The sequence below is a fragment of the Anolis carolinensis genome, chromosome 4 (genome assembly GCF_035594765.1).
Source record: "Anolis carolinensis isolate JA03-04 chromosome 4, rAnoCar3.1.pri, whole genome shotgun sequence".
In the NCBI taxonomy this organism is placed as follows: Eukaryota; Metazoa; Chordata; class Lepidosauria; order Squamata; family Dactyloidae; genus Anolis; species Anolis carolinensis.
In genome coordinates, this window is record NC_085844.1 from 56316669 (window position 1) to 56329652 (window position 12984).

Sequence of the window (12984 nt, forward strand, 5' to 3'; positions counted from 1 at the left end):
ACAGAACATTGTCCATCACAAGTAGACAGGAGGGAAGGAAACACCAAGGTCTCCAGCCAATTCAACACATTACAAGCAGTCAAGTTACAAACAAGATACGTTCAATAAATTTGTTCTGAAGTTGAATTTGTATGCAAGTCAGAACTGGTACATCTTTTAAGTTTAACTCCTACCATAAACACACACACAACTTTGGATAGCTTAGGGAAGGGTTAACGCCCCTGTGGTGCTTGTTCTGTTTGTGCCCGTTCAGAAGATTTCACAGCACTTTCTGTCCCTGTGAGAATTGGATTCTAAAAAAAAAAAAGTCTTGTGGAAACAAGGATTGGTGATAAAGTTTCACTGGAGATGCCTTTCACCCATATTAACTTGTAGGAGTGAATTTCCCTTCCGAGGGGTAGATTTCTCCCACTTGCTGTTGTCTTACCACCATTCTTAACTGAGTGATTTGTAAGTCTGATACTTGTAATTTGGGGACTGCCTGTATATAAGTCAATGTTACGTATAAGACGAGAGCAGGTTTGGGGGACAAAAATTATGGATTTTGATATGACCCATGGGTCATTCAGTGGAGAAAGCAATAATGCCACCTCAGGAAGGCAGCACTTCTGGCCACTATTTCCCTGAACAGACATTCAAAAAGGGCAGAAGCGGCACAATAGTAGAAGAGGAAATTGGGGCTTTTTAAAGCTCTTCCAGCTGACTCAGGTCTTTGAATTTATTTTTTTCACTGACATTGCTAGGCCTGTACACAAGTATATATGGTAGATTTTAAAAACATTCTAATGTTAAGCATATCCAACAGCTCTAAAATGTATCCACCAAGTGATCCTAAGGGAAATATGTAGATACTACCCAATTCCTTGCCTCAGTGGCAGTCTCACACATCCAGGGAGGAAAAGGGGACTGTCCTGATCAGAAATTATAAGGATTCATTTGATTTTCCCCTTCCAATTGTGTTGCCATTCAATACTCAAACTTTTAAAACCCAAATCATACTCTTCTGTTGAACTACGGATGCATCCCACTGACACATTTGTAGAGTACAAAAATACACAATGAGGTTGACCCTCCCATATACTGATGGGAACATATGAAATAAGGGAGATACAAGAATGGCAGATATTAACATCACAATGGACAATATTCTTAACTGGAAGAACGAAGTCAAAACAGTACTACAGATTTTTATTTCAGAAAGAGAATATGAGAGATTAAGAAACAAAGCATGGAGAGAATAAGAAACAAAGCACTGAAAGTTAAAGGCAGAAAACAGAACACAATTTTTAAGGAAAACATTTAAAACATGAACAAATACAGATTTTGCATAAAGAGAAAAAACCCAGAATAGAAACAGAGCTTTGGCATATGCATGAAATACTCTTATACAACCCTTAATTGAAAAGCAGCTCATACATTGAACCTGACAGTCAGTACCCAAATAAATACACATGGTAGTGCATTAATTCTAGAGAGCACATGTACCATTAAATAGCTGGGTTTCCTTATGTTTACATGGCAGAGTCTACAAGGAACTAATTATGTCTTATAACCCTTCTAAACTGGGGGGAAATCAGCAGTTGAAATACAGGAGAATAATTCTCAATTGACCCCACCACAGATACTTTATATTGTGATATGTATGCTGTCAAGTGTGAATCCATAAACATGAAGGAAAATAGCACAATGGAAAAATAGGTGTTCAGGTGGATACAGGTGCAAAGGACTTTGGCCTTTTTACTTGAAATGATTACCCAGTGCTTAGGATGTGCACAGAAATCTAGGGATCAAGAACTACACTTCTAAGCTGGATTTCTCCCAGCAAGATAGTTTTCTGTGTGACTATTTTAATATGAAGGAGTATTCAAGTAAGCAAACCTACCACCTGCAGATCAAAGTGCTACAAACACTATTCTGGCCTCAGTGGAATATCAGTTTGCAGAAATGAGCTAAACATGTCACAAGGGAAGTCTCCCTATAGTTTTTTAAAATCCTAATGCAGCTGTGGGTTGACACTTCTGATTTTATGAAAACAGATGGAGTGCCTTCACCCAATGAAAACATCTCATCTATTTATGACAAAGTTGATGGAGATATATCATGTTCAGCTCTTGCCTGCTGTGAAAAAGAAAAGATTTATGACAGGAAAGATTGAGCCAGAGAAGATTTAGGTGCCCCCTTCTTTTTATGCTGACCAAACACAAAACTTCTGCAGCTGCTTTAAAACAAATCTACCAAGAGTTAATACATTTTTCTTGCATAACATCAAGTTTTTCCAGAAGGTACTCTGATAAGCATCCAGGTATCCTTGAACTTGTGACTTATGAGAAAGCTTCTCAACTAAAGAATAATACCAACACTTAAATCTTGCTCTTCATTTTACTAAGCAGAAATATTTTTACAGGTAAATTAATAAAACATGTACAGCACATCACAGTAAATTGTCTAAAGTGGCATGTAAAAATCTAAATTATTCACTGAAAGGTATAATGCAATAAAAAAGGTATCAACAACAACAAATATACCTGACCTGGTAAATTCTTATATTTTTTATGTATTAACACAAAGAGAATGCTTACTTCATTATTGCTATTAAACCATGCCTCCGAGCTATAAAGTATAAAAAACATATTCCAGTTACATAAAATACAGTACTCATCACCGGCATAGTCTAATATAAAAATACCTTTGACATTTACAGGCTAGCGGTTTCTTCTCTAAGGTGTGCATGAGAGGATGGGAGTGGGGAAGATAGTACTAATCCATGTGGCACCAGTTGGTGGCACTAAGCCACTCTCAATACACAAGGCAAGGGCATTTCACTCACAGGACAAGGGCACCTCTAGAAATATCTGGCGATAGGAACAGGCCCATGAACATGTAATCACAGGTTGATCGCCCCTATAGTTACTTTTGAGAAGGTTCAAGGGTTTGTAAGTTTGAATATGACTTGTGACAAATCAGTTAAGTTGGTGCAAATACTCTTAACAAAGCATGTTTCAATTGGAGTTTAGTTTAACTTTTGTAAATTGTGTCTTGTGAAGAAAAAAATGCAGGTAGGGCAAACCTGCTCAGACCAACAAAGGAATGCGACAGATAAATTATTCAAATACATTATATCTAGTTATAAATCACAATTAGTGATCAACACTACTTCACACTGGTACACTTCATTTGTCTCCCTCTCATACTTTCTCCAAGGACTATTTCCCATTTTGTTCAGATCCAAGATGGTTCCTCATGTTTTTTGCGCTCAATACTTGTATCCCATATATATTCAAAGACAGTATTACTTCTGTTTTCTATATCTATTGTGCTTTGTGAGTGCAAACCAGGATGGAAACAATCCTGTTGTGACTGCAAATGCAGACACTTGCACTGCTATTGTTAGTTTCTTGTCCTGTTCCTCTTTCACAACTCCTAAATTGAACAGTGTGATAATCTATTACAAAGTATCTCAAGAAAACATTGAATTCTAAGTCCAGGAAAAAAACCCCAGACTTTAAATACTGCAATATTAAGACATACACACTCATGCAGTATTTTCATATGTATTGCTACATCAGGACAAAAACAGCAAACCATAAAAGAACTTGTCAGCTTAAAAGTAAGGTCTCTCTAAAGGAAGAAAATCAGGGTTGAAGAAATGTCTCCACAACATTCAGTGTTATTATAAAATTAAAGCAGTAATATATCTCCTAATATATTGTTTTTCCCCAGAAAGCAGCAAATTTAATTGCTGAAATGAAGTGATTTTTAGTGATAAAGGAATCAATCTGATCTAACAACTTCAACATATAACTAGCAGTCCAAGGAATTGATCTATTCACACTGGAATTCACACAATATTTGGTTCACCATATAAATAATCACTCAATTGTGGAGGCAGGTAAGTAACCCTTTCTTTCACAGTATTTGCATGATCACCAGAAATAACCAGAGAGCTCAGGAAAATGGATTTCTAACTCTATGACCATTAGCATAGTGGAGCTGGTCAATGTAGGTGAGAGACAAACCAGTTTTGCAGAGCACACCAGAATCAAAATGTAAATAGATAAGGCTTTCAGAAGGAAAAGGTGCACTACTTCTGCTTTGCAGAATTACACAACTCTGAAGCATTTAGGTAAAAAATGCTATTCTAAAAACAAAACCCCAGACCCACATATGCCTTTAAAAAAACTCACTAAAATGATGTGTGAAACTAATTCTACACTGCTATGATACCTGAAAAGCTTCAAAGACGGAGGACAGTTATAGCAACACCAAAGATTTAGAATACCACATGGCAAATTGTCTTATATTAAACCTAAATTTTAGCAACATGAATGATAATTTGTAAACACCTTGTAAAAGCAAGGCTAATAGGCCACAGTACCATTTAAAACGGATATAAACGTGCCTAACACAGAAAATAAGGACTTTAAAAAATAAACATTTGGCTGAAAAATAGAATAATATTTCTAAATTTAACATGAATATGGAGGCAGGTTTTGTTATTCACAGATACCTGTACAAAAACTCAAATAAATAGATCTGTTGTGCTGTGACTGTGCTGGGCATCGTTTTTTTCAGCTGGATTCTTGCTGGCTTCTGAGCAAAACATATAGTTTCTGCCTATGTACAGTTTGAAACAATTACATAGAACTGTTTAATGAAAAAGTGGTTCCCTCTTACTACAAAAAGAAAAATAATAATTATATTCAGAAACAGAAAAAAAATCCTACTTGTGAAAATTGCCACAGTATTTTAGTAGGAAATCAAAGTGTGCTTAGTATAGGCTCAATTTGTACAATCACAGGCTAATATGTTCAGCCAACCTAAAAATTAACGTACATCCCAGTACACCCCCCCACCCCACCCCCCCACCCCCGGTTCACCAGCACTGGAATATAAGGTTTTCAACTATGGGGCCAGTTCTCCGGCACGAACCCCACTGACCAGCAGGGGCTGACTTCTAGCTCCCACCTTTTAAATTAGGGTTTGCACAGGAGAAGTCGCTCCTGATTTTAGTCACATAACCTTTTTGGCTAATTTTGTCCTTAATTGGTGAGACTGGAACATTCTTCTGCCACCAGTTCTACAAGTCCTCCCTGGCACAGGTGGTTTTTTCCAGGGGAAAAGCGGGCCTCCCTCGTAGCGAGGAGTTTGGGAGCCATTCAGAAGGGAAGAGGTGAGGCTTCATTGGGGGACCACTTCTTTCAGAGAGGCCAAAGCTGCGTGTATGCGGACGTGTAACCTGTTCTCAAAATCATACCCTGTGAACTCCTCCTGCAACAAAAGGCAACATCAGTTAGTAGCCTTGCTCCTAGTTACAAAAAAAAGAGAGATACCCCATACTCATTTAGAAGCCTAGAAATCTTAGTCAAAAAATCAACCCAACTACACACACACAAATATGAATCCTTTCCCTCTGAGCAGAGTGACAAAATACAAGAGCTTAGTCTATTACAGGAGAACCTAAAAGAAGTACCAGCCCTTCTTCTCTCTCCACTCTGGTGCCACTTCTGACCTTTTCGAATGCCTGGTTGGGGAAATGGCAGTGGTTGCCAGGAGCAAATGGAGACTAAGGTGACATTGGTGCTTTCTCCTCTTTGCTAATTATCTTTTCACTTATCTATGGATCATATTAAACCCATAATTTGAGCCACAAAATCTGCCATTGACTTATACATGAGGTTGACTTACATATGAATCATAGAATAGTAAAGTTGGAAGAGACCTCATGGGCCATCCAGTCCAACCCCCTGCCAAGAAGCAGGAAATCGCATTCAAAGCACCCCCGACAGATGGCCATCCAGCCTCTGCTTAAAAGCCTCCAAAGAAGGAGCCTCCACCACAGCCCGGGGGAGAGAGTTCCACTGCCGAATAGCCCTCCCAGTGAGGAAGTTCTTCCTGATGTTCAGGTGGAATCTCCTTTCCTGTAGTTTGAAGCCATTGTTCTGCGTCCTAGTCTGCAGGGCAGCAGAAAACAAGCTTGCTCCCTCCTCCCTATGACTTCCCTTCACGTATTTATACATGGCTATCATGTCTCCTCTCAGCCTTCTCTTCTGCAGGCTAAACATGCCTAGTTCTTTGAGCCGCTCCTCATAGGGCTTGTTCTCCAGACCCTTAATCATTTTAGTTGCCCTCCTCTGGACGCTTTCCAGCTTGTCAACATCTCCCTTCAATTGCGGTGCCCAGAATTGGACACAGTATTCCAGGTGTGGTCTGACCAAGGCAGAATAGAGGAGTAGCATGACTTCCCTGGATCTAGATGCTATACCCCTATTTATGCAGGCCAGAATCCCATTGGCTTTTTTAGCAGCCGCATCAAATTGTAGGCTGCACGAGGACTCCAAGATCTTTTTCACACATACTGCTGTCGAGCCAGGAGTCCCCCATTCTGTATCTTTGCATTCCATTTTTTTCTGCCGAAGTGAAGTATCTTGCATTTGTCCCTGTTGAACTTCATTTTGTTAGTTTTGGCCCATCTCTGTAGTCTGTCAAGATCGTTTTGAATTCTGCTCCTGTCTTCTGGAGTGTTAGCTATCGCTCCCAGTTTGATGTCATCTGCAAACTTGATGATTGTGCCTTCTAACCCTTCGTCTAAGTCGTTAATAAAGATATTGAACAGAACCGGGCCCAGGACGGAACCCTGCAGCACTCCACTCGTCACTTCTTTCCAAGATGAAGACGACGCATTGGTGAGCACCCTTTGGGTTCGTTCGCTTAGCCAATTACAGATCCACCTAACCGTAGTTTTGTCTAGCCCACATTTTACTACAGTAGAGTCTCACTTATCCAAGCTAAACGGGCCGGCAGAAGCTTGGATAAGCGAATATCTTGGATAATAAGGAGGGATTAAGGAAAAGCCTATAAAACATCAAATTAGGTTATGATTTTACAAGTTAAGCACCAAAACATCATGCTATACAACAAATTTGACAGGAAAAATAGTTCAATACGCAGTAATGTTAAATTGGAATTACTGTATTTACGAATTTAGCACCAAAATATCATGATATATTGAAAACATTGACTACAAAATGGCTTGGATTATTCAAAGGCTTGGATAAGCGAGGCTTGGATAAGTGAGACTCTACTGTAGTTTGTTTGTCGAAGGCCTTACTGAAATCCAGGTAGGCTACATCCACGGCGTTCCCTGTATCAACCCAACTCGTAACTCTATCGAAAAAAGAGATCAGATTAGTCTGGTATGACTTGTTTTTGGTAAATCCGTGTTGGCTATTAGCAATGACTGCATTTGTTTCTAGATGTTCACAGACCACTTCCTTAATGATCTTTTCCAGGATCTTGGAGTGTATATATGGTTACTTATGAAGGACAAGACTGTACAAGACATTAATTTTAGGACTCTGGTTTTTGTTTTTCGTGTCAGGAGCAACTTGAGAAATTGCCAGTTGCTTCTGGTGTGAGAGAATTGGCTGTCTGCAAGGACATTACCCAGGGGATGCCTGAATGTTTGATGTTTTACCATCTTTGTGGGAGGATTCTCTCATGTCCCCGAATGGGAAGCTGGAGCTGAAAGACGAGAGCTCACTCGCTCCCCGGATTCGAACCCATGACCTTTCAGTCAGCAGTCCTGCCAGCACAAAGGTTTAACCCATTGTGCAACCGGGGGCTCTGACTCTGGGTGTTAAAGACAACTATAAACCTGCAAAGGTAATGCAGTTTCCTAAAATGGAAAAGATTTGACAAAGTTCCATTCATTGCCCACTTTTGACTACATATAAATAATTCCCTTCCTTGCAAGGTATCCTGAAGAGGAAAGATGGTTCCTATTTATAGAAAGGGTAAAAGGCTCCATCCATTTTGAATTTTACCTTTGCCTGAAACAGTAAGGTTTTGCCTCTTGGGACAGTCTGCAAAAAGAAACAAAATTTTCAATTACGAAATCTGTATTTTCAAAAATGCATTAATTTCAAGGTTCTGATCACAATCCAGAATTTTAAGGTAAGTCACGGCAATACTAATTACCACAAATTAGATAGCTAGTCTTGCTAGTTAGAAAATTACCTGAAATCGGTCTTTTGTTAAAACAGCATTAAAATCTTGAAAAAAATATCAATCTATTTATATGCTGATCAGTAAGCTACATAAAAGAAGTAGAGGACCCACATGTACCTAAATATGAAGTCTATATGCAGGATAAGGCAAGAATTTTAGCTTGCTAGATGATAAAATTCTGTCTTATCTTCAAATACAATCAAATACTTGCTTAAGTGCATTTAAAATAAGTGATCAGCACCAATATACTTATAAAATCAGTTTAAAATACTTTTGTTGATAGTACTTATGCAAGGCTTATCTGATCTGACTGTTTTATTTGACATATGCCTATTGTGAGCTTTCAATAATAAGTTTGCTGAAACAGATTGAACCTCTCTTTTTTGTGGCACAATAACTTACCTCTATTTATGTCAGGAACACATCTATTTCACTAGATGAGGTATTCATGTATAAAAATAGAACAAGACCTTCTCTTTTTTTTACAGAGGAATCAAAATAAATGAGAGGGTTAACAAGAAATGCTGATACATTCCTCACCCTTATGCCAGCGGTTATGTTTTTTCTATTCAGCCTGACCTTTCAAGAAGTTACTGATGAACAAGAAAGCAATTCCTTGGAGGAAAGTCTGAAGAGAATTAATTAAAAGCTATTTTAGGACCATCTCTTTAAATAAAGTAATAAATAGAAATGCAAGAGAAGCAGAGGAAGGATCTCATTTTTAACCTATTTTTATTTTTTACCAGATTTACAAACAGCTGGAGATACATGCTTTTTCCTTCCCCCAATTTAGGGAGACAGTCACTCACTTCTTGCTCTTTTTACCTGAGACATTGCTCTTCCCATCCTTCCACTCTTGTTCTGTTTAGTTTAAAACAAAATCGTCAAATGGACTCCTGATTCGAGTCTCTGTTTGAGGGGCACTAGGAAAGCATTGTTTACACTGCAACCTTTTGAGACAGGGAGATCTACGAAGCACTTAGGAGGTGAAGAGAAGGGGAGTCTGCTGAGCCATCTGAAGGCTGCCACCTCTCTTTCAACGGTCTCCAGAAAGAGCTACATACTGCCCACATTCAGCTGTGTCATCTTCCCGAGAAAGAATAAAATCTGGATTTCTGCACTGGCAGGTTTGCCGCTGCCAAGTCTGCTTCTTCAGGCAGGGAAATGAGAATGAAGGCTTTCCCCCCTGTTTTAGAGAAGAAAAGATTGTGTCCTGGAACAGCAAGCTCTCTTTTCAGGTGAAGCAAATCAGGAATAGTGAAGTAAATATGGCAGGAAAGAGACAGTAGTGTTATCATGGGCGAGGGAATCACAACATAGGATGGTTGCCCGCAAATGGTCCCCTGGTTCAAGTAGCCTGTTTAGCTTTAGTCACAGTTCCCCAGGTTAAAACCTATACTAATAAATGGCAATTTGATATATGTGAAAGTGGCTAATCAGTGCATGAAAATGGATGAGCATGTTGTCCCGGCTTTATAACAGAAACCTGGTCAGATGAAGCTCAGGGTGTCAAGTCTTCCTTAGCTTTGCCTATCGGGTGCTCTGTAAAGCAGGGGATGAGTCTTGAGGTAGAATTATATGGTCTATCATGATTCTATCCTCTTGCTAAGTGCCTTATCTCATTGGTTTGATTGTGTATTTGAAAATGTATGAAAATGATGGAAGAGGGGTTCTGTTGGTGTACCATACATCTGACTGCTCAAAGATCTTCCTTCCTGAGCTAGTAGGGCTAGTATCATGGTTAGTATTGGAGTCCCATCATCTTGTGGTGCTGGGAGACCTCAACAATCATGTTGAGATTGTCCTGTTGAAAGTTACTGAGGATGTTATGTCCTTTGTGGCAACTATGGTTCCAACTCAAGTGGTATCTGCAGGGCAAACTATGTCCCCGATTTCTGTGCTAGATGAAATGTTGGCCATCTTAGGGTAGAAGGTTTCTTCAGTTCCATTTTCACAGATGAGGTGAGATTTAGACTGGCTGGGGCCTGGGAGAGATCTATCTCAGGACAGTGATGGATCCAGATTGTTTCCTAGTGGGTCCTGGGAAATTTCCCATTCCCTTAACAGGTGATGTTGTTGGAGCCCTGGTTGATCTCTGAAATGGCCAGGATGGAGGGCATGATTGTTCCCTGTGTGACACTCTAAGGGAGCAGAGCCCAACCTAACCACTGTTTTTCTTGGAAGCTGGCAATGATGAAACAAGTGTGACAGCAACTGCAACAATATTAGTAGACCATTTAGAATGAATCTGACTGAATAAGGGTTAGAGCCTCTCTGAAGGCTGATTTGGCTATTATTATAATATATGTCCAGTAGGCCTATTTCAATTTGTCAGGGACATATTCAAGGATATTGAAGACCACTCAGCATCCTACTATGAACAATTTGCACAGCATGTGGTAGGTAAATTTGTTGGGATCTATTCTGACTTGGGTGCTTGCCTGATCTAAATCTATAGTGGATGTAACTTTGCTCATCAAAGGAACATGGATACAACCTAAGGATGTCAGCAGGATCCTTGGAGGAGTGAGGTCTACCTTGTGTTTGTTAGATCCTTATTCTTCCTGACTTAGAAAAATTGATTAGTGTGTCTGGCCAAATGGATAAAGAAAATGGTGTTACAAGACATTCATTGAAAAGGTATTCCCACTATATTAGATAAATACCGATTGGAAAATGTCGAATTTCAGGGCAAAGTACTAGAAGATGGGTTGGTGTCCTAGCTCCAAAGGTTCCTGGATGAGATGCATTATTTAATGGCCTTTGAAAAGTTTTCAGAATATTCAGCTGACTGAAAGAAACACAGCCAGTTGGCCAGGCATAGTTGACAAGGAACACATCTCCCTTGTTCCATCAGCTCTTCCGGGTACTGGTCTACTTCTTGGCTCAAATTAAAACTCTGATTATGACCTATAAAGCCACACATGGGGTGGATTCAGGATATTGGAAGTGCTGTACTTATCCAGTCCTTGAGATTTTGGGATGATTGCCTTTTTTCTGTCCTGCCATCCTCACAAGCATGTCTGGTGGGGAAATTAGGCTTTATAGCTCATTCTTAGGGAGGTGAGGGCAGCCCTTCTCCAGGCAATCTTTCATTAAGAGGAAATGACTTGTGAAAAATACAATTTTAGGGAACTGACCATTTTGGAAGAAAGGTTTGCTGTACTGCATTTAAAAAATCATTTTCTGAATGCTTGTTACAGATTGTTTTTAGAGTTATAAATGGTTCAAGTACCGTTCAACAATATTTTGTATGTTTTAATCTATACAGTATTTTTAAAGCTGGAAGTTGCCTTGAATCATAGTTCTGAGAGGAAAGGCGTGGGATTGATATGTTAAATAAAAGAAACAAGAAGCATTATACTGCAAGACTGAACACAGGGACATATCCCACAAATATGGTTAAAGAAAGGTGGACATGAAGAGAATATCCATTCCAGATCGCTTTTAACTATAACTGTATGAAGCAGTGACCAGTAGCACAATCCATATCCCACGTCATTTCCAAATATACTGCTTTGTTACCTGAGGGTTTTCTAATAAAAGACAGCCAAGTTCATAGCAAGCATATGGCTGGATATACAGGTTGTTTTGGCGACACAAGTCATCTCTAAGGGCTTGTTGAAAGAACTGTAAAAGGAAAAAAAATACATTCAACACAGCAATATTTACAAGAACAAAATAAGCTTTTACCCTTGACACAAAAGAATTCATTACAGCTTGCAACATCTTTTAGCTGTCAAACAGCTTTCCAAATTAGTTAACATGTAAAAAATAAACATTGAGAAGAAAACAAATAAGGTTAAAGATACAGTAGAGTCTCACTTATCCAACACTCGCTTATCCAACATTCTGGATTATCCAACGCATTTTTGTAGACAATGTTTTCAATTCATCATGATATTTTGGTACTAAATTTGTAAATACAGTAATTACTACATAGCATTACCATAAATTGAACTAATTTTCAGTCAAATTTGTTGTATAACATGATGTTTTGGTGCTTAATTTGTAAAATCATAACCTATTTTGATGTTTAATAGGCTTTTTCTTAATCTTTCCTTATTATCCAACATATTCGCTTATCCAACGTTCTGCTGGCCCGTTTATGTTGGATAAGTGAGACTCTACTGTACTTTCAAATAGGAAGTGACCTTATAACAAGTAGGAGTATTTTGTTGGTGTAAATAAGCATTATTCAACCAGCAATAAACCTTCAGATTAAGAGCAAAAGATGTTTCCTGTTACTTTTTACTAGATCCTTGAAAGTTAAGATGGCAGTGCTTAAACCTGAGAACTTCTACAAGCAAAACTGAAGCTCTATCAGTACAGTTCCTACCAAAACAAAGTCTCAATTTATTCAAGTCTAATCCCAACCACTTTAGTGAGTGCCCAATTTATCAGGGAAGGAAGAACTGAACAACACATGGTTCCCTTCTTTTCTGTACATGACACATTTTTTGAAGAGATTGCAGAGATCTTGAATAAAGTATGCCACTTAATGCAGCCTAAATTTCTGCAAAGTGGAGTTTACTCTTCCCAGTTTGGCAGCACATGGATCCACATCCACATCTCCTTTACAGAGACAGATACAAATGTGGTGTTCACCTTAGAAAAGCATCTTGAGAGGTAAATTGATTGAGAATTTAATTAAGAGAGAAAAGCCCTTTCTCTTGGGAAACTCAAATACCTGAGTGAGCAAAACTGTGTGGCAGGCACGTGTGTCTGCTGCAAATGCAGTCCATTTTAAAGGACTGAGAGAGAATGGAGGTGAAAACAGGTGGCAAAATTAAGTTGGTACAGCAGAAATGGAAAAATTGACTATGCTGAGAAATCCTTGACTAACTTTAAGAAGGACTGGGATTCATTCTCAACAAAGATGAGGGCATTTATTAATTCTGGGATTCATAAATTAGTAGAGTTTGGCTTTATGTAGAAATATGATGGCATTATTGTTTAAAAAGAACAGTCTAATAT

The 12984-nt window shown here is 38.8% G+C and overlaps 1 protein-coding gene across 1 annotated transcript in view; it reads right to left on the reverse strand.

The window, feature by feature from the left end:
• Positions 1-1167: 1167 nt before the first annotated feature.
• The window catches only part of ttc39c (tetratricopeptide repeat domain 39C), a 75915-nt gene continuing 64098 nt past the window's right edge, over positions 1168-12984 (reverse strand). The window contains exons 12-14 of the mRNA XM_008108630.3: positions 11533-11637; positions 7824-7862; positions 1168-5268 (exon numbers count right to left, since the gene is read on the reverse strand). Of these exons, the coding sequence (XP_008106837.1) occupies positions 5179-5268; positions 7824-7862; positions 11533-11637 (234 nt within the window). The 3' untranslated portion in view covers positions 1168-5178. The remainder of the gene's footprint in view (positions 5269-7823; positions 7863-11532; positions 11638-12984) is intronic.